The following is a 24,411-nucleotide window of genomic DNA, read 5'->3' on the forward strand; positions in this document are numbered from 1 at the left end:
TAGCTCAATTTTAAAAAAGATTTTGCCATGTATCAAAAGTCTTCTTTCGAGTACCAATGGATGAAACTAATTATTACATGCCGTGGTTTTGGGGCTACCTCCTGTATCCCAATAACAAAGAATGATAATAATGATCTGTGCTTTTGATTTGTGTAGGGGAATGGCGACACTGACACTCTCAGCTCACTCCGGGCCTTAAGCCAGCTGAAAGCATTGGTTTTCTCTATGCCCACCAGCAACAACAACTCAGTTATCAGGGTTCTTTGCGTTCTTTTACCTTATCTCACTTCGGTACTTGGGATCTCAAAATAAAAACCATGTGTCTCATCTTTTGGTGAGTGATCAGTTTGATGACACTGACCCTCATGAACGACCAAGTTAAAAAACTTTTCTTTCTTTAACTGGTTTTACTTCTCCATCAACATCGGGGCTTTTGTCTCATCTACTCTTCTAGTGTGGGTTCAAGAGAACTGTGGGTGGGGTCTAGGGTTCTTGATCCCTACTGTGTCATGGGGCTCTCTCTCGTGAGTTTCTTCTGTGGTACTCCGCTTTATAGGTTTCAGAAACCGGGGAGCAGCCCGGTTACTAGGGTCTGCCAAGTTCTGTAGCTGCTTATCTTAAAATGAGTCTCAAGTTTGATGAAGAAGACCATACACTTCTGTTTGAAACACAAGACAAGCACTCCGCAATACTGGAAGCAGGAAGATTGAGCACACAGACGGTTACAAGAAAATATCGTTTTATCATTTTGAATAGAGAGCTTCATGTTATGGAGTGTTTAGGCCTGGCAAAAAAAAATCAGAACGGAAATCGGAATCAGAACCGAACCGGAACCAGACCAAAACTTTCAAACCCGAACGGTTTCTATATTTTTATATCTGAAATATCCAAATATATTAAAAATATTAATTATTATATACATATAACATAACTACTAATAGATAATTAAATTATAAATGTATTTAAATGTATTAAAAAATATTTTTTTTTATAAAAAACAATAATAAAAAAAAAAATCTCTAAACTACCCAAAATTATCAGTTTTATTTGAATTATCCAAAAAACAATCCAAACTCTTCGAGATTTTTATTTAAATTGTCTTAACTACTCGATATTTTTATCCGAAATATCTGATATTTTATCCAAACTTACCGTAATAACCGACCAAAACCAAATGGGAACCAAATTTTTTGGGTATTAGATGTTTTAATTTTACTATCCGAACTGATTCTGAACCAATCCAAAACCAAAAAAAATTCCGGTTCCTATATGGATCCTCTATCCCCTACCCAAATGCCCGGGCCTAAAAGAGTGTTCATGGGGAAATAAACTGGTTTCTCATATATATTGCAGGTGTCTTGACAAAGCCGCAGTTATTACAGAACATGATGTCACAAATGGGGTCACTCCTAACCCATGAAGCTATTGTACTGTGAATCAAGTAGAAGAAGTTTAGATTCTGTTACGTATGTTTCCCATCTGGGTCTCCGGCATCGTGTTCAAAGCGCTCCAGTCTCAGATATACACCCTCTTCGTGCAGCAAGGACGGTCCATGAAAACATACCATAGGCTCATTTGAGATTCCTCCCGCTACACTCGGGATGGTCGACACTGCAAGTGTGCTCATATGTATCCAATCTACGACAAAGTCCTCGTTCCCTTGTGAGACGGTTCACAGCAGAGCCAAAGGGATTCACTGATCTACAACGCATGGGAGTTGGACTTCTTGTCTCTGTCTTGAGCATGGCAGCTGCAGCTATTGTCGAGACAAAGAGGCTACGTGTTCTCGGAGCAATGAACATCTTTTGGCAGGTTCCTCAGTACTTTCTTATGGGCACAGCGGAGGTTTTCTTCTACATTGGTCAGGTTGAGTTTTTACTACGAGCGTCTCCTGACGCGATGAGGAGCTTGTGTAGTGCCTGCCGCTTCTCTCTACTGCCTTTGGGAGCTATCTGAGCTCGTTGATCCTCTCGCTTGTGGCGTATTTCACGACAATGGATGGTCAAGATGGTTGGATTCCTTCAGAGGACATTGATAAAGGACATCTTGACTACTTCTTCTGGCTTTTGGTCTGTTTTGGTTGTGTGAATATTCCTGTTTTTGTCTTCTTCTCTGTCAAGCACTTGCAGAAAAAGGCTGCTTAAGCTTCAGCTTGGCTCTTGTTTGATATTTGTATATACGGAAAAACATGTAAAAGTTTATGGGCCACTATGTAAAACTATGAAGACTTCATTTCATACTTATTTGTAAATATGTCATAATAGTTCCTATGCTACATGTTGGCGGTTGTTTTTTTTTTTTTTTCCGTCAATAGTTGATTTTATTACTAAATGGGCCAAGCCCAGAATTACAAAAAAGACCCAAGGTCCACCAAACGAAACCCTAGAGAAAACTAAAAAGCGGGTGCCACCGTTCGCTCACGGCGTGCCCCCGCTTCGAGCCATCCCCGGTGATCAACCCAACGATCCACCGGAAGAACCGTCACTCACTGGCTTCCAAGCCTCATCGCGCAAACACTTCCAACCGCGAGTTCCCATAGTGGAGAGATTCAATCGGTAACCCGAGATCTCATCCGTCTCCTTTCGTCACCGGAACTGGAAGAAAGCTTCGCCGGCAGACCCATCCTTCAACATCGGAGAGCTTCGATCGTCTTCCGACGCGAACTCCTCCAACTAGACCAAAACCGAAACCGCAAAAAACCAAAGATAAAAACAAACCCTAACAAAACTAGGGGACTAAAAGCCGGCGGCGCAAGGCAAAGACCGCATTCACCCCCCGGAAACTGAAGCCGGCGAAAGCGAAGCTAACGAAGCCTCCGCCTTCCGAAAACTAGACCGGCGGCGATGGATCTGTAGGAGCTCCACCTCCCGGGAAACCCTAATCTGACAAACCGACATCCCCCACCTCACCCTTCACCCAGTCGCGTCGTTACTCCAGCCACCGCGCCACCGTGTGAATTTGTTCACTCCCCGAGTTGACCACTCCGGTTGGGAACTGGACACAGCTCCGACAAAACGAATAGGAATAGGGAAGAGGAGGTGAAAAAGAAGTCGGGAAACATTTTTAACCAAAAGAAAATGGGCTCCGGCGACGGCACGGACGCTCACGCGCCGGCCGTACGCCGGACCCAAAACCAGATCTGCTTTCTCTCTCTAAATTGCTTTATCTCTCTCCACAAAGCCACTCCCCCTTATCTTGTGTTTTTGTTGGCGGTTGTTATATTTGATGAAAAAAAGAGCAAAAAGTAATTTGGTGTTGCCAAATTTTGGCATTTACTGCTTTTCATGTTATTAAATATATATATTCAAATGTTTCATAATCATTATGTTAAATTTTAATTTAACATTTTTTTCTAATAAATATTTTATTATTATTTATGATCAGTTTTTATCAATATTTTTAAATTTTAATTTAACATAATGATGCTACTATTCTAAATATTAATTAACTATGCTATTACAAATAATAAAAATATTAAAAAATAGTTATATAACCGTCAATTTTATTTGTTTTACGAAGATTTATGTCTAATCTTATCATCATGAACTGTTTTATAAAATCTACATTTGTAAGCACTTTTTGTACCATAGTACATATATACGGTATTTTTTTTACTATGTACTAGATATTAATCTTCACATCCGTGCGGATATATTTATATTTTTAAACTAATATTTAAAATATAAAATATGTTATAAAGATATATATCTAATATCAATTTTATGTATATAATTTTTATTTTGAAAATTTATATTGTTGAAATTTGTTTGATGATATTGCACAAATCATATATTAATGAATTATTTTTGTATTTTATTTAAAATGCAACATCAATATTAAAAGTAAAATTTTAAACATTAGTTTAGATGAATTAATTTTTAGCTTCTTTGTTTAGAAATTTTTATTCTCGAAATGTTTTTATATGAATAAATTAAATTATTTTTGTTATATTTTAAATATATTTTTTATTCAATATATTATATTTCAGTTTAATATTTTTACTTTTACTAAAAATATCAACATTAAATGTTACAACGAATAAAAATATTATTTATTTTGTTTTATATAAAAAATTAATTTGATAATTTAAAAAGAATTGGGTTATACTATTTAATTTCAAAATTAGTTACTGGAATATATAAAATATGGTCTATATTAAATATGGTAAACAGTCAAATGATAATTACCTAATGACAATATATTTATCTTTTGTTTAGAATTGTTATTGTTTAGATGTATATTGTTTTGCTAGGAGAATATCATATATGAGTAGTTTTAGGATGTTTAGTTAAATTTCTAATGAATGGTCTTACATAGACTTGTATATGATAGATTAAAAATATGAATCTATTTTAAAGGAGTAGATAGTTCATTTTTTGTGCGATAAAACCTAAATATTTTTATATTTGAACATCATATTAAATCATTGGACTAAATGAGGTTTTACACGGTCAATTATTTTAAAAATTAAAATAATATATATATTTTTTTTGACAGCAAACGTTTACAGACTCATGTTGACTCTGTAAACTAAAGTGGCAACTCCGCATCCATGTGAACGACGAAGGACGTTTGTTTCCTAGCATTGCGTGTTAAGCTATCAGTCCGTATATTCATCGTTCGGTAAACATGAACGATGTCTGAGTTTAGAAAGCTTCCTTTTAAAAGCTTGATATCTTCTAAGTAGCTTCCAAATGCTGGTCATTCTTCTGGTTCCGAAACCATCTTTACCAGCTGAGAACAATCTGTTGCAATTGTTACTTGGAACTGTCTTAAGTTCTTCATACATTCTATTGCCCAAATTAATGCTTCCACCTCCGAATGCAGGGGTGAAAGGCTTGCCCTGACATTCCTTACCCCTAATAAACCATCAAAAACTGGTAAAGTACTATACCAGCCTTGGCCGGAAAAAAATTCTTTACCCGATAAATTAAAATAATATCTAATCTGTAGGGTCTTAATTTTTATCTACCATAAAAAAATCTAACTAACCAGAAATTTAATAAAATATCCTAAATTTATTCATAGATAATATTTTTTTAATAAAAACAATATAAATCTAAACAATAAGATTTCATGTGTTGAACAAATTTTTTTTATGTAAAAGCCAAATACGTTTATATTATGCAATTGGTTTTTCTACCATATTTAATCTAGGCCAGATTTTATAGTAAAAAAAAAAAAAAAAAACTAAAATATAATACATTAAATAAAATATATTTTTAAAACATAATATTAACTAATTTAATTTAGTCACATAATATTTCAAGAATATAAACGTTTAATAAAAATAATGTTTAAAAGTAAATTATTAATATGACGTTACATTTCTAAATAAGAAAATAAAATAAAAGGCAACTCTCTTAAATAGACCATTTTCAAGTTCTTATCACAAAAATAGAACTTAAGGAGGAAAATGACCAAAATTTTTCATTTAATAGGTAAACATATTTTAATACCCTGGATATATAAATATAAATAATTTTTTTTTATAATATCAGATTATATGTTTTCAAATTTGAACTTTTTTATAAACTCTTTCTTTTATTTTTTTTTAATTCAAAATACTTTTTGCAACAATTTTTATAATTTCACATTTATAAAATTATTTTTTATTTTATAAAATTTTAAAACTTAATCTCAGAGGTATAAATATATATTTACCTCTTTAATAAAACATTTTGATCATTTTGATCATTAGAGTCTATATTTATGACAATGATTTTTTTATTGCTATCCTATGGTATTTTTCTAAATAAATGGTGACTATATGATTAGTATAATTTTATAAATATAAATTTCAATATATATAAAATTTTCAAAAATATTTTTGTATATAAATAGAAGTTATTTTATATTTTAAAGATTTTTTTTTTGTCAATTATATTTTAAAGATTTTTTTTTGAAAACAAATATGTATCCATACGGACGCGTGTGTTTAATTCTAGGAACACTATAAAAAATGTTCTTATATACCAATTAATCAATAAACTATAGAAACTGGAAGAATCAACGAATTTTAAAAAATAGTTACTATTGTGTGTACTAAAGGAAGACGTTCCAGTCCACATAAGTTGCGGTCAAATTAGATTATTTGTAGCAGTTAAAAAATACATTTAATGTTCTTGGATAGAGTGATACAAGTTGAGGCATGGATAAATCGATCTATAATTCTATCTCACGTCAAACAATGCAAAGGATAAGCCGTAATCTTTAAAGATAAGACTGTTATTGCTTTATTAGTTCGCTAATTAATTTATTATAATCAGTTCTATACTTCTATTTAATATTTTTTCCAATTGATAAAAGTCGCCTGGAAAAAAAAATAAAAAAAATTGAATCACAGGTCTTCCAATTGATAAGAGAGTAAAGAGATTCATCAAGATTAAGGAATCTTTCTGGTCGAAGCCGGGAAAAACGATGGGTTCCATTCAGGGGCGGATCTACAGTATCAGCTACGGGGGCACGTGCCCCCAACTACTTTTACAATTTTATTTAGTAAACATTTATTAATGATTTCGTGGAACAGTTGGTAAAGATTCTCCATTTCTGTTGACTTCGTACATGGTTCGAAACCAACTTTTTGCTTCTTTTTTCCCTGGTTTTACTTTTATCTTTTGGTGTATAATTAATGTCTTGTATGACATGACTACATTATTACAATATCTTTCTTCACGGTAATTATTTAGTGAGATTTTCCCTACATTTTATTTATTGTAAATATTATTATTTTTGTGTTAGCATATCTTTGTCTTCTTTATTTGTCTGTTTTTTTTGTCAACTTATTTGTGTGTTTAATAGTTCTTTCCATTATAATATATACCTCATTTTTAAATTTCAACTTTATAGCACATTTTAGGTCCTTATTTTTAATAATAGACATTAGCAATTGCTACTAGAAAAAACTAATTACTCCATTCATTTTTATTTAATCTTTTTTTAACGTCTTATTTAATGTTTTAGAGTTTAGTTCTTTATGATATGATTAATTGATTATAAACAAGTTCTGTAAGATATTGATATGTTGTTCTGAATGTGTAAATTTGAAGACTACTTTTTATATATATTCAAATTAATTTTAATTGTAATAGTATGCTATATGATTAGTTACATTTGTAAAGAAAATAGTTATAAAACTATTTTATAAAAAAAAGTTCTGAGTTGAATAAAATTGAAGTTTATTTTTTTCTTGCAGATTTAATATTTAAATATATTTATTTATTTTATTTAAATTAATTTAATATATTTGTTAGTTACGTGCCCCCATCAAATAATTGGTCTGGATCCGCCACTGGTTCCATTGAAGAAGAAGAAGCGCCTCTCATCGAACAAGGTTTAATCTCACAGGTTTGATGGAGTTTCTTATCGCTTGAATTCCTTCCGCCTTAGGTTTCTCTGTTTTGACTTGATCTTTCTGGTTTGTTGATCATCTTCCCATGTATCTGTTTGAAACTCTGAACAAGTGTGTTTCCAATATTGGAAATGAAGAAATCAAATTAGCTTTTCATTAGGGAAAAATATAGCCTTTCTTTCCTAATTTTGCTTTGATTTCATGACTTTTTTTTTGATTAGTTTAGCTAATTTGAAGCTCGATTTCATTTGCACATTATTATTGTTGACTGCTTTGACTCTTTGGCTAAAGATGTCTTTTTTTTTGTTTTTTAATTTTCATTTTGTTTAATCAGGCACCGAAACTGTATGCTGAAGATGGTTCAGTAGACCTTCATGGGAACCCACCACTGAAGGCTAAAACAGGAAACTGGAAAGCTTGCCCTTTCATTCTCGGTAAACATAAAAATAAAAAAAAAAACAATTTATTTCCTTGTTTTTGTTATGCTAGTTGCTTTAATCTCTAACCTTTTTAAGATGGTTTTAACGTGTACTAGGCAATGAGTGCTGCGAGAGGCTAGCTTACTATGGTATCGCCGGGAACCTAATCACTTACCTCACCACTAAACTACACCAAGGAAACGTCTCCGCTGCTACAAACGTCACCACATGGCAAGGCACTTGCTATCTCACCCCTCTCATCGGTGCTGTCCTAGCCGATGCTTACTGGGGTCGTTACTGGACCATCGCTTGTTTCTCCGGCATTTACTTCATCGTAACCACAAATCCCATTCAGTTGATTTTTTTTTGGGTTTTGTTTGCTCTGTTTACACTGATTAGTTCCTTTTTTTTTTGTTTTAGGGCATGTCTGCACTAACTCTCTCAGCTTCAGTTCCAGCACTGAAGCCAGCAGAATGCATTGGCACCTACTGTCCATCAGCAACGCCAGCTCAGTACGCCATGTTCTTCAGCGGGCTTTACCTGATCGCCCTCGGCACTGGAGGCATCAAACCATGCGTCTCATCCTTCGGTGCAGACCAGTTCGACGACACTGACTCGCGAGAGCGAGTCAGAAAAGCTTCCTTCTTCAACTGGTTTTACTTCTCCATCAACATTGGAGCGCTCGTGTCCTCTAGTCTTCTAGTTTGGATCCAAGAGAATCGCGGGTGGGGTTTAGGGTTTGGTATACCGACAGTGTTCATGGGTCTAGCCATTGTGAGTTTCTTCTTTGGCACGCCGCTTTACAGGTTTCAGAAGCCTGGAGGCAGCCCCATAACTCGCATCTCCCAAGTCGTGGTTGCGTCCTTCCGTAAATCGACTCTTAAAGTCCCTGAAGACGCTGCACTTTTGTATGAAACGCAGGACAAGAACTCTGCTATTGCTGGAAGTAGAAAGATCGAACATACCGATGATTGCAAGTATCTTGACAAAGCTGCTGTTATTTCAGATGAAGAATCCAAATCAGGAGACTTTTCAAACTCGTGGAGACTATGCACTGTCACTCAAGTGGAAGAACTCAAGATTCTGATCCGTATGTTCCCAATATGGGCCTCTGGTATCATCTTCTCAGCTGTATACGCTCAGATGTCAACCATGTTTGTTCAGCAAGGCCGAGCCATGGACTGCAAGATCGGCTCCTTCCAGCTTCCTCCAGCGGCGCTAGGGACGTTCGACACTGCTAGCGTCATCATCTGGGTTCCGCTCTACGATAGGTTCATCGTCCCTTTAGCTAGACGTTTCACTGGAGTAGACAAAGGGTTCACAGAGATACAGAGAATGGGAATAGGGCTATTCGTCTCTGTTCTATGCATGGCGGCTGCAGCTATCATTGAGATCATCAGGCTCCGTTTAGCCGACGAGCTCGGGTTGGTTGAGTCCGGAGCTCCGGTTCCTATATCCGTGTTGTGGCAGATTCCGCAGTACTTCATCCTCGGTGCAGCGGAAGTGTTTTACTTCATTGGCCAGCTTGAGTTTTTCTATGATCAGTCTCCAGATGCGATGAGGAGTTTGTGCAGTGCTTTGGCTCTTTTGACCAATGCTCTTGGGAACTACTTGAGTTCGTTGATCCTCACGCTTGTGACTTACTTCACGACGAGGAATGGTGGTGAAGGTTGGATCTCGGATAATCTGAATACGGGTCATCTTGATTACTTCTTCTGGCTTTTGGCGGGTCTTAGTCTTGTCAACATGGCGGTTTACTTCTTCTCTGCGGCTAAGTATAAGCAGAAGAAGGCTTCGTAGTGAGAATCTGTGTTTCGTCTCTCCGTTCTTTACAAACAAAGTTTGTGTTCTTTTCCTGTGTAATTGTCTGTATTTTTAATACCTTTGCTTTCAGTTTCAAAAGTTTGCACATGCATTTGCAATATAAATCAATTAAAATTTACTAAACAGTTAACCATCTTAATTTCTTTCCTTACTAAGTTTGGGCAGATTTTCTGTATCATAATCTTTTTTTGGTGTCAGCTTCAGTGGGAAGATTTTCTGTATCATAATCATAGTCCTATGAAATCAGGTTCGATTTGAATTTAAGTTTATTGTCCCAAATCCACTGTGAAATCAAACAAGAATTATCAGAAATTAACCAAAAAATATTCAAAAGTCTATAAATTATTCAAAAACTCAATAAAAACTATCTATTCAAAATAAACTGAATCAACCAAAAATCCAATAGAATTTTATTGAGTGTTCAAATTCCCACAAAATTAAGGAAAATAAGTTTATAACTTAATATCCAGTTTTTATTCAGGTTCGGATCCGGATTCGGATTCAGTTATAAACTCTCAAACCATCACTATTCCTCTATCTATATAACAAAGGGGTGAGTGAGGAGGACAGGACTCTCTGCTAAGGGATGATTTAGGGCTTAATATAACAAAAGGCCATTAAATGTGGGCTTAGTAAATCAAACGGGCGCATTTCTAATGGGCTAGAAATGGGCCCAATATGAACCGTAACGAGGAATCCGAGTAATCGGAGACGCCAAGAGAAAAGGGAGTATCAAAGTTTGGGTGGAGATCGGCAGATCGCAACTTTTTAATTCGAGAATGGAGGTTCCCGGTTCATCGAAGAAGATGATCGCAACGCAAGAAGAGATGGTCGCAGCAAAAGTACCGCTCGGTTACAGAGACCAGTGCGCGCATCTCCTGATTCCGCTCAACAAATGTCGCCAGGCAGAGTTTTTCCTCCCGTGGAAGTGCGAGGACGAGCGCCACGTGTACGAGAAGTGCGAGTACGAGCTCGTCATGGAGAGGATGCTAGCGATGCAGAAGATCCGCGAGGAAGAAGCCAAAGCGAAACAGAATAAGCTACAAGGGAACGGCGTTCCCCTAATCCCTAAGACCGCTAATGCTTAGGCCTTAGATTTCGATCTCCGGTTAACCTAACCGATTCCAGATTTCCGGTTAGTCTAACGGTCTTCGATTGAACTAGATTTGTTTCATATGCTATTAGATTAGATCTTTGTTTCGTGAATGAGATTTAAGTTGACAAAAATGGATTTGATAGTGACTGTGTGTACAAGATTAATGAATAAGTTCAAGAAATAAAACGAGGTCGAAGTGTTTTGAGGGAGAGACCTCGGCCTAGGGATGTACGGATCTACAAACCCAGAATCTAATCTCGTAGTCACTCGAAAAAACACGATAGTGGTAGTAGAGCTGTAACTGGGATTTGTACTTGTTTTCCTTTTTGTTGTAGACCATCTCTATCTTTTCTGAAGTTTGGACAAGCCTAGACACTTAGTGTTGTTAATATTTTTTGTCTTGAAGTACACTACACAGTAACATTATCTCCTGAAACCTTTAGGTACATCTAACAGGACAAAGCTCAGTTTGCTAGACTATGTATTATTATATGTTTGGTTTATGTACTCTCTCACTTCTAGGCTTAGAAAGTCTTCTGCTTTATCGATTTTGAGCGTGTAAATTGTATCTCGATATCATGGCTACAGTTACATATAAAGTCCTTAAGAAACAGTTTTGAAATTACAGCACGCACTAGTCTTATCTCTGTGTCCGAACATTATCTGCTTTAAATACTCTGCAAGAAGATACACTCCTTGATTTGGTGGATTATATATATATATATATGCTAAATCGGATAAGAGTATATAGTTGCTAGACTATATATATTATATGTTGTCACACTTTCTAGGCTTAAATAGTCTCCTGCTTGATTAATTTTGAGCTTGTAAATTCCATCTCAGATATTCCAGCACGCACTATAGTCTTTTCTCTTTGTCTGAACATATTCTGCTTTAAAGACTCTGCACGAAGATACACTCTTTGATTTGGTGGATTATATATATATGTAGCATATGTCACAACAACTATAGAAAGATTCTCATGATTTAACTCTTCTTCTCCTTCTCATTGAGTACTACTCATACATATTTTGTGTGGTTCTTTCCTTTTTTCATGTTGTTCATTGTCCTTGCCACTATGATTTGACAGCAATGGGTGTTTTCTCTGCTCTAAAGACAGACCCCTTAATGTCTAAGATTCTCTAACATGCCAATGATTTCATTTCACCTGATTCTTTTATTCATTCTTCTGTGTTCTAATTCATCCTCCGAAATATTTTGACAGGGATTCTCTGGAACTGTGAAGAAGGTGGGGGACTCTACTTTTCAATATTTTCTTCTTGCTAGTGATGAAAAACTTGTTGCTACATTTTCATGTGTATGTTCAGAGATGCAAGCTCAATATTTTCTTCCTCTTGTTAATTTAAAGCGTTTCCCAAACAAAAAAAATAAGATGCAAACTCATTTTTTTGTTAGTTTTCAATCTTTAATCTTTGAGATTGAAAGAAACTGAGCCTATGAGATCAAAACCATCCTCTTTTTAAATGAAAAAAAAACAAGAAACTCAACAGAGCTTGTTTATTAATCAAATGATAAAAAGCTTGAAAAACTTTTACTCAATAGTGAATTTAAAGTTTATTCTCTAGGTTTTATAATCTAGGGGTTCAATTATTGTTATAAATCATTTATTAAATCTAGTGTTATTTTGATCATAAATAAATAAAAATAAATCCAGTGTTATTGGTTACTGCATTTGAAATATCTTTATAAAATTTAATGGGTTTTTGAATTTATAATTTGTTTACTAAAAGAGTTTGAAATCCTTTATTATTAACATTTTAATTATATTGTTATTTATGTCTGTTAGATTTTAATCATTTATTTGACTTAAACAAATTTGAATGACACTGAACTTGATTTCATGTGTACAATATATCAATCAAAATCTATACTTTTACCTTCATTTCTTATAAACATTTTTTATTATTATTGAGAAAACGTTCATGTTGAGTTCAGTCAATTATCGTTTCATGTTTTTTTTGTCTTCGTGAGTAAGAATCAAAATTATCATTGAGAATTTCTCTAGTCGAGCTAATCACGTTTTGTGAAAACTCTTTCTCTTACATGACTAGTATTTTGTAAAGACTTTACCATCATGAATATTCATCTTGGTTGTTTAATTCGATATATCATTATTGTTAAAGAAATACCCTCACTAAAAAAAGACTTTTGTCATAAATATAGACTCTAAGAACAACTCCAAAAGAAACTTTATAACTTCAAATATATAGTTTTTTGCTCTTCAAAAAAAAACTTCAAAACTTCATTTTTTATTTGCATTTTGGTCATCATAATTAATTACACATCACATTTATGATTCTTAAGTATTTTTTATTTATCGTTTTAATCTTTAAAATTTTTGTATATCATAAATATTTCAAACTTATTTTTATAAATTTAAATTTTACACATAAAATTAAATAATTTTTTTAAAAAGAGATTTATAATATTGTAAAACTAGAATTAGACAACAAAAATATTACAAAAGAAACTTAATAAAAAAAAAGTTTTTTGAAAAAATACATGAAGACATAATTATTGCACAAAATTAAATATTACAACAACACTAATAGTCTAGTAAATTTACTTTGGAACCTCTAAAATATTGTTCAAGCAAATTTTGTTTAATCGAAAGAGGATCACTACAGATTTTTTTATATGAAATAATGTGATATTTTGCTTGTACTTTAATAACTAATTATGTTTTACTATTTATAATTTTATATTTTAGTGTAATATTTTATTAATTAATATTACTGTAATATTTTTATATATGTACTAGTGATTTATAAAAAAATTATGGATTTATATTAATTATGACAAATATAAAGACCTTAGTGTAAATTACAAATAATTTTGAAGTTAAATTTGAAGTTTTGGTTAATGACATGTGTCAAAATCAATGTGTAAATAATGTATTAGGAGTATTTCCTCCACTTTTACTTATAAAATAGTTTTTAACTTTTTATTTATTTCTTTTCATATTTTAATGATAATGCTTTTTGTAACATATGTAAACATAATATTATAGTTTTTATCTTGTAAATCTTATTTCATTAAAATATTATTTATTTTTGTATTTACACCATATTTATCATGTGTATCTTTAATTTAATATCATATTTTATTTTTAAAAATCTGTCATTTAAAATTATTTTACATATAATACTAACTATATATTGATTTATATTGTATTACATATTGAAAATTTGTTAATAGCTACTACAATGTATCATTATTTGAAATGTTGAAATTTCCTTAATTTAATATTATATTTTGAATATAAATTTATATTTGTTTTATTTATAAATTATTTTTTTATAAAGTAAATACTTTTAATTATGAAAATAGAAATAGTAATATAAAATTTATCTAAATTATTTTAAATTTGTACAGTACTTTAGACCGATGTTATCCATATCACCATTCAAACATATGTTTTATACCGCTAGATCTGCTTGATCCACTCTAGAACCGCTCGATCCGCTTGAACCACTCTTGTTCTGCTCGATCCACTTGATCCGCCAGATCCACAACGCTTGATCTACTTTTTCCATTCGGAACCTTAATGTGTAGTATCTCCCTTTGTTCTTATATTTTTGTCACTGCAGTAGTTACTACTACTACTAACAACTTCTAACCCGCCCATAGATTTGAATTAAATAATCTATCTTATTAAAACATAAATATTATGTTTGACCTAACATTTATTTTGTAAGTTTTTAAATAAATGCACATTTCTACTTTATAGTTAAAGATACATTAGATCACTAATATTTCTTTTTTTATACTACTATTCATGTTTCTAAACAATGTACTCCTTTTTTTATACTAGTATTCATGTTTCCAAAGAATGTATTTTTGTATACTACTATCCATGTTTTCAAACAACACTATAATTAATCTTGTGTCCAAATAATATAAAATATTAAATCTCATCTTTATAATAGCTTCTAACAATTTCTTTAAAAATCATTTAGATAAATTAAATAATTAAAAATTCAAATAATTATAAAACAATGAAAAATAAATAGAATTTATTTTTCAACTTAAATACTACAAAAACATTTCAATCAATAATACATCAATTAAATTAATAGATTATTTTATTTTTATTTCCTAAATAATGGTTTTATAATTTATTTAAGGAACACAATAATTCAATAATATCCATTACATAAATATATATATATAACATTATACATTGTACAATAAATATAATAACAAAAATAATTATAAAGGCTATTATTGAATTATTGTGTTACTTAAAATGTGATAAATTATGAAAATATAAAATTTAAATCAAATTGGATTACATATTTTTCATCCATCGGTTCAATCGGTTAGTCTCGGGTTTTAGTGATTTTTCTAAATATGGATATTTTTAAAATCCTATATCGAACTATCGGATCACCAGATTAACCGGTTTGACTGCGGGTTCGGCTCGAAGTTAAAAGCACTGATTTAAATACACAAAATTCTTATAAATTAACAAAATATTTATTAAATTATTAGTAAAAAATTAATTATAAAATATTGGGTAATTCTCTCAAATATTCATTTTTAAGTTTTTTTGTCACAAAAAAGCCTGAAAATGACCAAAATAGCTTATTTTTATTTTAAATTTTTTAATATTTATTTTTTATTTTTTAAAATTTGAAACCCTATCTCCAAAACCTTACCCCTTAGCTATAAACCCTAAGTCTAGATTAGTTAACCATATGTAAAAATGTACTTTTACTTTTAATAAAATTTATTTTGGTCATTTTTCTCATTGAATGCTATTTTTGTGATAAAAACTTAAAAAACTATCCTAAGAATTTTTTTTAAAATATTATGTGCTTTACAAATGCGGGTCAAGATCTAGTTGCTGATTAAAGAGGACAATATTAATACATTCTGTCAAAATATCTTGAAATTCTTTTACGGTCAGAGTAATTGGTGAGCCGTATGGTATGATACTCGATTAAAATCTTACTATGGGAAATGTGATTCAGAAATTTCATATTTAAAAAGTTTTATAGAAATACTAGGCTATAAATCAATCAGTTTTTACCAAAACGGTGGTGTGTTTTGGCTGAAAATTCGTTTTTGTTAATTAGTCAATGATCAATGATTAAAAATGATCTATTTCACATTAAAGTTATTAGACCATTTGGAATGTCTTTATTTGATTATTTTGACCAATGAACATAGCCTAGATAATTTTTCTGTAATATTCTTTTGGTCAGTATAAAAATAATTTACGCTACTCGTGTGTCTTTGAAGTGCTGGTGACTGATTATCATTTAATCACCGGCTAATCAAACATTAACCTTTTTCAACCATGCATTGTTTAAATTTAGAGCGAGTTTATATACGCAGGATTACACGTGTTTATAATTATATTAGAAAATGTGAGGCAGATCATAGTAGACTACACTAAAGGTCAATACCTCACTTTGTGTGTAGATTTTATATATTTGATTGTCTTTTTTTTTTGTCAATCGTATATTTGATTGTCTTATTTATGTTTTTTTCTCCTTGGGTAAAAGTCACACAGAAATACGACGCCTTTGTTAGTTGTCTCAGAAATATACGTAATCATATACGTAAACAGTACACTACGCGAAATCGTATACGCAAACAGTATCTGACGTTATTATTTTTCAATAAAATATTAAATATTCTACCAATTTTCAAAATTCTGACAAAAATTACAAATATCACTTGTATTGGAATACATAAAACAAAGTAAACAACAGAACAAATACGAGAAATGACTCAGCCCGTAGCAATAGCTGAACAAAGCGTATCAACCAGTTAAGCAATCAGGGGCGGATCTACAGTATCAGCTACGGGGGCACGTGCCCCCAACTACTTTTACAATTTTATTTAGTAAACATTTATTAATGATTTCGTGGAACAGTTGGTAAAGATTCTCCATTTCTGTTGACTTCGTACATGGTTCGAAACCAACTTTTTGCTTCTTTTTTCCCTGGTTTTACTTTTATCTTTTGGTGTATAATTAATGTCTTGTATGACATGACTACATTATTACAATATCTTTCTTCACGGTAATTATTTAGTGAGATTTTCCCTACATTTTATTTATTGTAAATATTATTATTTTTGTGTTAGCATATCTTTGTCTTCTTTATTTGTCTGTTTTTTTTGTCAACTTATTTGTGTGTTTAATAGTTCTTTCCATTATAATATATACCTCATTTTTAAATTTCAACTTTATAGCACATTTTAGGTCCTTATTTTTAATAATAGACATTAGCAATTGCTACTAGAAAAACTAATTACTCCATTCATTTTTATTTAATCTTTTTTTAACGTCTTATTTAATGTTTTAGAGTTTAGTTCTTTATGATATGATTAATTGATTATAAACAAGTTCTGTAAGATATTGATATGTTGTTCTGAATGTGTAAATTTGAAGACTACTTTTTATATATATTCAAATTAATTTTAATTGTAATAGTATGCTATATGATTAGTTACATTTGTAAAGAAAATAGTTATAAAACTATTTTATAAAAAAAAGTTCTGAGTTGAATAAAATTGAAGTTTATTTTTTTCTTGCAGATTTAATATTTAAATATATTTATTTATTTTATTTAAATTAATTTAATATATTTGTTAGTTACGTGCCCCCATCAAATAATTGGTCTGGATCCGCCACTGTAAGCAATTAGACAAGTTCAGACCAAAGAAACTATGGCTGGTCAAGTTAAGAGTCGGGCACCAGTAGTTACCGAAAAAATATTCTCTGATCTTGAACTGCAGCTAGCTTCTGAAAACTCTACCCAAATCTATCACGCATAAAGAATCCAAGCATGAAAACACACCCACAGCATATATGATTTTACTGTATTAGTATTCTAAAGATCTTTCTGGATATTCCTCAATGCTACTATTCACGGAATGAAAAACAAATGAATAATCATCTGATTTTGGAAAAAACGAAATTTTTTTTGGAGTCCAATAAGAGCCTTTAGTTTTTTTTGTGACAGATGGTTAGAAATTTATTTGGGTTTACTAAGAGTTCACTATAGATCAGAAATTAAGAAAGAACAAAAATTTTTTTTGTCCCTTCAAGACGATCGGAAAAATTGTAAAATAACTAATAAATAATTTTGGAAAGTAAAGACTATTTGTGTAAATCTGTCTAAAGTAATCCTCTAGATATTATTTGAGAACTGATTTGTACATGTGTCATCACCACATTCAATCTCAACAAAAATGATGACATGACTTTTGAAAATGGTGTCATGGCATATACCTAATTATGACATGTACAAATTTTCGTATAAAAATTTATATTTTTGGCAAGATTTTTTTTTAATATGGTAATGACTATTAACCCATATATCACCATTAATAGTATTTTATTGCATATATATATATATATATTTTTTGAAAACACTCCTTAAATTTATTAATAATTAATCTAATATATCACCATTAAATTAATATATATATATATATATATATATCATATTAATAAAAATAAACTAAATATAATCACAAATATATTTTACATCAACTTATATATCATATATATATGTATATATATGCATATATGTATTATCAAAATTAGTTGTAAGTGTTCATCAACAAATACAAGACTAAAGCAAGACTAATCAAATAAAAATTATAAAAATTGTTTTAAATACAATAAGTTGGATACCATTTTTCAAAAACACACTCTATCAAAAAACCCTTGAAATTAAACTATATATCATCATTAAGTAAATTATATATCACTTTAGTACAAAATAATAGATTTATGGTTTTAATTTTTTAAACCGGTGAAGTTAAAATATATTAATAATAATATTCAAATTTAAACTAATTTAAAAAAAATAATATTTAAAATTATTATTTATGTGCATGGTACATGAATATTATATTATTAGATTTTTTTATATATCGATATATAGACATATTTAAAATTATATGATAAGAGACACATTTAAAATAAAAAACAGTTAAATATAACATAAATTGAAAATTATTTTGATAAAATGTAACCTTAACTCTACTAAAATTTAAATAAAATCAAAATAATTTTTTTAACCAAATCAAAAGGAATAAAACTACAAAAATTATATTTATGGTTTTATTTTTTTCAAGCGATAAAGTTAAAATAAAAATGATAATGTCCCAGTATAAACTAAAATTTTCTTTAAAAATAAATAAAATTATATTTCTTTTTTTTTATTTCTGCGCATTGCGCCAAAAAACTCTTAGTATAATTGTATGATATACACAAGGGCAAAGCTAGGCGATATTATTATTACTGGGGTATATTTTAGTGATAATATAAAAACATAATTAGGAAAAAATCATAAATCATGAAATTAGAGGGCAAACTGAAAAAAAAAAGATTTGGTGTACGGATGAATTTGGCATTAATTTCTGTAAAACGTTAAAAATATTCTTTACAAAATTATTTTATGAAAAAGTAGTGGGTGTATTTGTACCCATGGCTAAAATGAAGCAGCTTCGCTTTTGAATATGTTATAACAATTATATCAAAAATTATAAAAAAATTAAGTAGTATATGAAAGTCAGATAATCCATTCAGAAGTGAAAAACAACCACATTGGTGATATCTCATTAAATATCTTAACATTAAAAATGAAAATCGAAAAAATTGAAAATAGAAAGGTAAAATAATGTTAAGAGAAAGTACATGTTTTCTAGTTTGAGAAACTGGAAAATGAGATTGGAGATATTCTTGGTTGAGAAAAAAAAAAAGAATAGAGATATTCTTATACCTATGTGGCACTTTATAATTTGTTCATTTTTTCCCTATGATTTATAATTTAGTTGTTATATTGAACTACAAATATTTAATTTATCTAACAAATTACCTAGGTGAATATCTAAAGCGATAGACATGCTTTATATGGTAGTAGAGTTTGATTCGCACAATCTAATATGATTCCTAATTGATTAACCAAAATTGGTTCACCGGTTTTTGTTTAAACATTATGAGATTAATGGTCAAAGAACCATCATTTCAAAAAATGTATTAGAGATAATGTTTCACATCGAACACTGAAAATTATCTTAAGTAATATATATATATATATATATATGATTTAATATATATACAACAGTTTCTTAAGTCGGACGGCATTGGTTTGGACGTTTTGAGGGATGATTACATTTTAGGCTTATCAAAATTTCAAACTAGTATTATCAAAAGTTGAATTCGGACAAATGAACATACTCTGGAATGCTCATTATATGAAGAAAACGTATTCCATGGACAATATTCTATCAAGAATTTCCTAGTTAAGAAAAATTTAATCAATGTATTGAGCCCGTCGTTTAAGAAATTGGAGAAATCAGTAATTACTGTGGGCTATAATGCATGTATACCTTTGACTTTTAATTTTTCATTGATTTCGATGTGCAAAGCAACGATGAAGATTGAAGACTAAGAAGAGAACAATGTGCAAAGGACTGTGAGAGTATTCAGTACGATGTGAATGATCGGTAGAAGTGTAATTGTAAAATTTGCTAGAATTTATTTTTTTAACTATTTTGTTGTATTTGTAATAGTGGTAAGAATTAAATAAAAATGAAATATACTTATACATCTATTTTTTAAAAAAAATTAACAAAATAAAAATGTAATAAACAGGATTCATAGAACGATTTTTTATTTTTGGTTGTAGATTTAATAACTAATATAAAGCATAGTTGATAATTTTAAGTTGTAGATAAAAATTAAAGAAAATGAATATAATAAAGAAGAAAAATGAATGGGAACCAGGAGAAAATGTAAGGAAAGTAGGGGAATGAAGTCAAAACGGTGGTCCAAAAGGACCATATCCTAAATTTCTGATTTACTTAAATCAGAAAGTTAAACACGAAACCCTAAGAAAGATAGAAAATAGGAAGAATTATTATGCTATGGTCAAACCTTAGCAGTTGGGCTATTTTAATTTTGATTTAACTTTAATTATAATATGGTCTAAATTAACCTATAGTGAAAAGAGCGAGTAAAGTTTTGGGTGCAGAGGAAACTTAAACTTACTCATTTGGGTAAATTCCTACAAGGTAAATAAGTACTCCTGAGTTTATTTGATTATTTCTGGAAAGAGATTACTATTAGGAGTTAGGACCTAAGAATAGATAATTCTTTTCATGCAATATATAGCCTATTGTGGAATTCTTGTACGTTGATGATTTGATATGCAATGATCATTCTTTAAAGTATTTAAATATATATAAGATAATAAAAATGGTCAGGAGTCAAGACTAATGTAACCAAAGTCAAATAAATATTCGTATGATTACCGTTTTTGTAGATTATAGATGGGTAGATACTTGTCGCTAGGTCAAAAACACATGTGCTCTCATTCTTTTAATAAACAAAATTATAAAGGGACAACATTCCAGCTGATTATTTGCGCCTCTAAATTTCTAATACATACATAAAAGATGTATATTTATTCTTCTTATTTGCTATTCTTAATTGTCTGAATATATAAGTGACCAAAAACTGAATTTACGAGGTTTATATACGAATCGTCAAATCATTACTATGGCGTGAACTATTATAAGGAAAAGAATTATATAATTGTCGATTTATGAGTTTATTTTTTTAGTGTAGTTTTAAAGATGTAACATCATTTAAATTGGACAAAGAGAATAGATGGAAAAAGAGACAGTCATGCAGTTTTAATTTTTATTATTTTTGGCTTCATGCAGATATACATATAAATTAGAGAGAGATAGATACATATGTATGATAGTGTGCATCCAAATTGGACAAAGAGAATAGATGGAAAAAGAGACAGTCATCTTTTAGAAAGAGCCAAAACCATATCAGAAAAAAAAACTCTTTTAATCCAAACCATACCCATGTACAAATCCTCTCTCTCTTTCTTCCCTCAAAATTCTTTTTTTCTTGGGTTTAAGGAAATTTTAGATCTTGTTCTTGAGGGGTTTTAGGGTTCTTGGGACTAATTTTTTTTTAGAAATGGGTAAGCGTGGTGGGAAAAATGGTAACGAAAACTATGACGGCGTTGGTTTTAATGGTCAAGGAGGCAGTGGAGTTAGGTCATACGTACGGTCTCCGGTGCCTAGACTCAAGTGGACGCCGGATCTCCACCGTTGTTTTGTTAACGCCGTCGATATGCTTGGTGGCCAACATCGTACGTCCATATTTTGATACTTTATTTTATTCACACACACACATACACACACACACACGTACGTCCATATATATATGTCTTAAAGTTTCTTTTCGGTATTTCTTCAAAGATTAAAATTTCTCATGCACTTTTGCTACTTTGTTGCATTCATATATATCTTAAAAATTAAAGTTTTTTTTATCTTTTTGAAATAGTTTGAAACTTCTCAACGTTAATCTTCATCATCGACCTAAACAACCAAATTGGACAAGTTTTTGAACCAAGCATCACACCTTTGCTTGTTTGTTTCATTCATATATCTTAAACGTTTTCTCTTAGTTGCTAAAAAAAACGTTTTCTCTTATAAAGTATTGTAATTTCTCATTTTTTGTTAATAGAAAATTCATGACAAAGAATCATCATAGTCACCTTTTTAATATTTTTTTGTTCTCTTTTGTATTTTTGTTGGGTTTGATGAAACAGGAGCTACTCCAAAGCTTGTTCTTAAGATGATGGATGTAAAGGGACTCACCATTTCACATGTCAAGAGCCATCTTCAGGTAACAAATATACCAAATATTAGTTTTCTCTCTCTTTCTTATCCTTATATTATTATTTATAATATCCTGAACAGATGCATAGAGGTTCTAAACTCACTTTGGGTAAACCAGGTAATGTATACTTTTTTCTTCATTTTTTTGTAATTTTCCATAAATATTCTGATATGATTTTCGAAACAATGGGACCGTTGAATTATCTGAATTGTTAACATCAAAACTGTTGAATTATCTGAATTGTACTCCATGATTCATAAGACAATTGTCATAAAAATACATAGCTATTTTAATAGGTCAATAGAATATTCATTTTGGTCATAGCCTAATTCTTTATTATTATTATTATTTTGAAACAGAGGAAAACTCTTTATTTTCAATAAGAAGACAAGACACCGAAGAGGATTATCTTCAGGACTACTTGTCTTTACACACAAGGAATGATTGTCCTACGGGTTTTCACACCTTTTCTCTTTCTTCACATTCTTCTCTTAGGTAATTTTATTTATTTTAAATAGTTTCTGACAAATCCTTAATTTGCATCAGAAATGATATCATATACTTTTTGTCTCTATTTGAATTGTCTTTTTTGTATTTTTAAATATTACTTTGGTACAGAAGAGGAAGAAGAAAGGGGCATACTTCAGAGTCTCGTGGTGGAGATGATGTTGATGACTCTCTTCACATCATGAACATGAAGACGAACGGAACGACGACGTTTCCATCACATCATTTCCACCAGGTATATTTTTATCTTTTATTTTTGTCAACAGGTAATTAGAAAATAAACGTTCTTGGTATAAATTTGAACACTTAACCGGGGTCAAAGCGTTGACAAAAAACAAACCGGGGTCAAAGCTAAACCAAATCTAATCTGTTTGATAACTGTTTCTTTGAAATCCCAGGGGGGTGGGCATAGAGTTTGGTTTAGAGTCTTAACTGGCTCGGTTAAAACTGGGTAACCCCTGGATATTTCCGGTTTAGTAAATAATTTCGTTTTTTGCTCAATAGAATACAGAGAAGGAGACAAACCCTTGGCATGAACACGAACACGAACATAAACATGAACATGAAGAAGAAGAACTGTCGTTGTCCCTGTCGTTGAATCATCATCATTTGAGAAGCAACGGATCATCAGTGAGCGAAACAAGTGACGCGGTCTCCACATGTTCAGCACCATTCGTCAACAAAGATTGCTTCGGTTCTTCACCAAAGATTGATCTCGACCTTAACCTTTCAATTTCTCTCCTTGGCAGCTGAGACCACGAATTAAATCTTTATTTATTAGATTAGTTGTAGTGAAACATCATAATCTTTTGTTAAACTACTAGGATTTCTTGTTTTCCAAAGATTTAAAGTCAGAATCGACAAAATTTTGAAAATAAATTTTGAAGTTACGTATACATCAAACTGAAACCCAAAATGTATAAAACAATAATGAATCCAAACCGAAAATAAAACAAACATAGCCATAACTTACATCTTAAACAAAACATGCAAGTTGGATCCTTTGTCACGGAACATGAGAGGCTCACTAGTAGTAGTTCTTCACTCACTTTTTTGGGTACTTGGAGAATTTTTTTCGGAGGATTGGTATAGCTACTTAGACAGGTTCGTAAAGGTAGTTAGTTTAACGATGTAATAAGTTCTTTCTTTGAAATAAAATCGAGTACTTTCAAAAAAAAAAAAAATCCATTATGTTGATTACACTTATGTGGAGTAGTAATTCTTGGGTTCACCCCCTAGGGTGAATCTCTAGGTTCACCAACCAATAGTGTTTGATTATTTGATATTTGATATCTTTTAAAAAAGGAAACAACATTGAATTTTCAAATAAAATTATCTTTTTAAAATAAAACAATAAAAATACATAAAAATAGTTACAAAAAATAAATAAATAAATATTTTTAAGTCTTTAGCAAAATACTATACCCTATATCCTAAATCTTAAACCCTAAACGCTAAACCTTAAACTTTGGATAAACGCTAAACGTTTGAAAATCTTAAACCCTAAATCATACAT

At 30.7% G+C, this 24,411-nt stretch overlaps 3 protein-coding genes and 1 pseudogene across 4 annotated transcripts; all 4 read left to right on the plus strand.

The window, feature by feature from the left end:
* The first annotated feature begins 56 nt into the window (after positions 1-56).
* Positions 57-2,200, plus strand: LOC125599399 (annotated as a pseudogene).
* Positions 2,201-6,179: 3,979 nt separating this feature from the next.
* Positions 6,180-9,719, plus strand: LOC125599396 (protein NRT1/ PTR FAMILY 8.3-like). Its single transcript, XM_048772756.1, has 5 exons — positions 6,180-6,424; positions 7,295-7,347; positions 7,686-7,785; positions 7,887-8,104; positions 8,191-9,719. Exons 1-5 carry the CDS (start codon positions 6,421-6,423, stop codon positions 9,568-9,570), a joined length of 1,755 nt encoding a protein of 584 aa, XP_048628713.1. The 5' UTR covers positions 6,180-6,420; the 3' UTR covers positions 9,571-9,719.
* A 584-nt stretch (positions 9,720-10,303) lies between these two features.
* Positions 10,304-12,105, plus strand: LOC125599397 (NADH dehydrogenase [ubiquinone] 1 beta subcomplex subunit 7). Of its 2 annotated transcripts, none has more exons than XM_048772757.1 (2): positions 10,304-10,729; positions 11,916-12,105. In XM_048772757.1, exon 1 carries the CDS (start codon positions 10,374-10,376, stop codon positions 10,680-10,682), a length of 309 nt encoding a protein of 102 aa, XP_048628714.1. In that variant the 5' UTR covers positions 10,304-10,373; the 3' UTR covers positions 10,683-10,729; positions 11,916-12,105. The 2 variants fall into 2 exon arrangements, with proteins under 2 accessions (XP_048628714.1, XP_048628715.1); XM_048772758.1 differs by having other exon boundaries at positions 10,304-10,702.
* Positions 12,106-19,610: 7,505 nt separating this feature from the next.
* On the plus strand, positions 19,611-24,009 carry LOC106363384 (putative Myb family transcription factor At1g14600). The gene is made up of 6 exons (XM_048772759.1): positions 19,611-21,855; positions 22,318-22,394; positions 22,469-22,505; positions 22,748-22,883; positions 23,007-23,130; positions 23,400-24,009. Exons 1-6 carry the CDS (start codon positions 21,681-21,683, stop codon positions 23,646-23,648), a joined length of 798 nt encoding a protein of 265 aa, XP_048628716.1. The 5' UTR covers positions 19,611-21,680; the 3' UTR covers positions 23,649-24,009.
* Positions 24,010-24,411: the final 402 nt, after the last annotated feature.

Source organism: Brassica napus, unplaced genomic scaffold (assembly GCF_020379485.1).
Source record: "Brassica napus cultivar Da-Ae unplaced genomic scaffold, Da-Ae ScsIHWf_184;HRSCAF=328, whole genome shotgun sequence".
Taxonomy (NCBI): domain Eukaryota; kingdom Viridiplantae; phylum Streptophyta; class Magnoliopsida; order Brassicales; family Brassicaceae; genus Brassica; species Brassica napus.

What these genes read in the sequence shown, in the direction of transcription:
- LOC125599396 (XM_048772756.1), top strand. An exon ending in AACAAGGTTTAATCTCACAG is followed by an intron (nt 7,348 to 7,685) that starts GTTTGATGGAGT and finishes TTGTTTAATCAG; the next exon opens with GCACCGAAACTGTATGCTGA. An exon ending in AGCTTGCCCTTTCATTCTCG is followed by an intron (nt 7,786 to 7,886) that starts GTAAACATAAAA and finishes AACGTGTACTAG; the next exon opens with GCAATGAGTGCTGCGAGAGG.
- LOC125599397 (XM_048772757.1), top strand. Translation starts at nt 10,374, where the DNA reads ATGGAGGTTCCCGGTTCATCGAAGAAGATGATCGCAACGCAAGAAGAG.
- LOC106363384 (XM_048772759.1), top strand. Translation starts at nt 21,681, where the DNA reads ATGGGTAAGCGTGGTGGGAAAAATGGTAACGAAAACTATGACGGCGTT. An exon ending in TATGCTTGGTGGCCAACATC is followed by an intron (nt 21,856 to 22,317) that starts GTACGTCCATAT and finishes TTGATGAAACAG; the next exon opens with GAGCTACTCCAAAGCTTGTT. An exon ending in ATGTCAAGAGCCATCTTCAG is followed by an intron (nt 22,395 to 22,468) that starts GTAACAAATATA and finishes TATCCTGAACAG; the next exon opens with ATGCATAGAGGTTCTAAACT.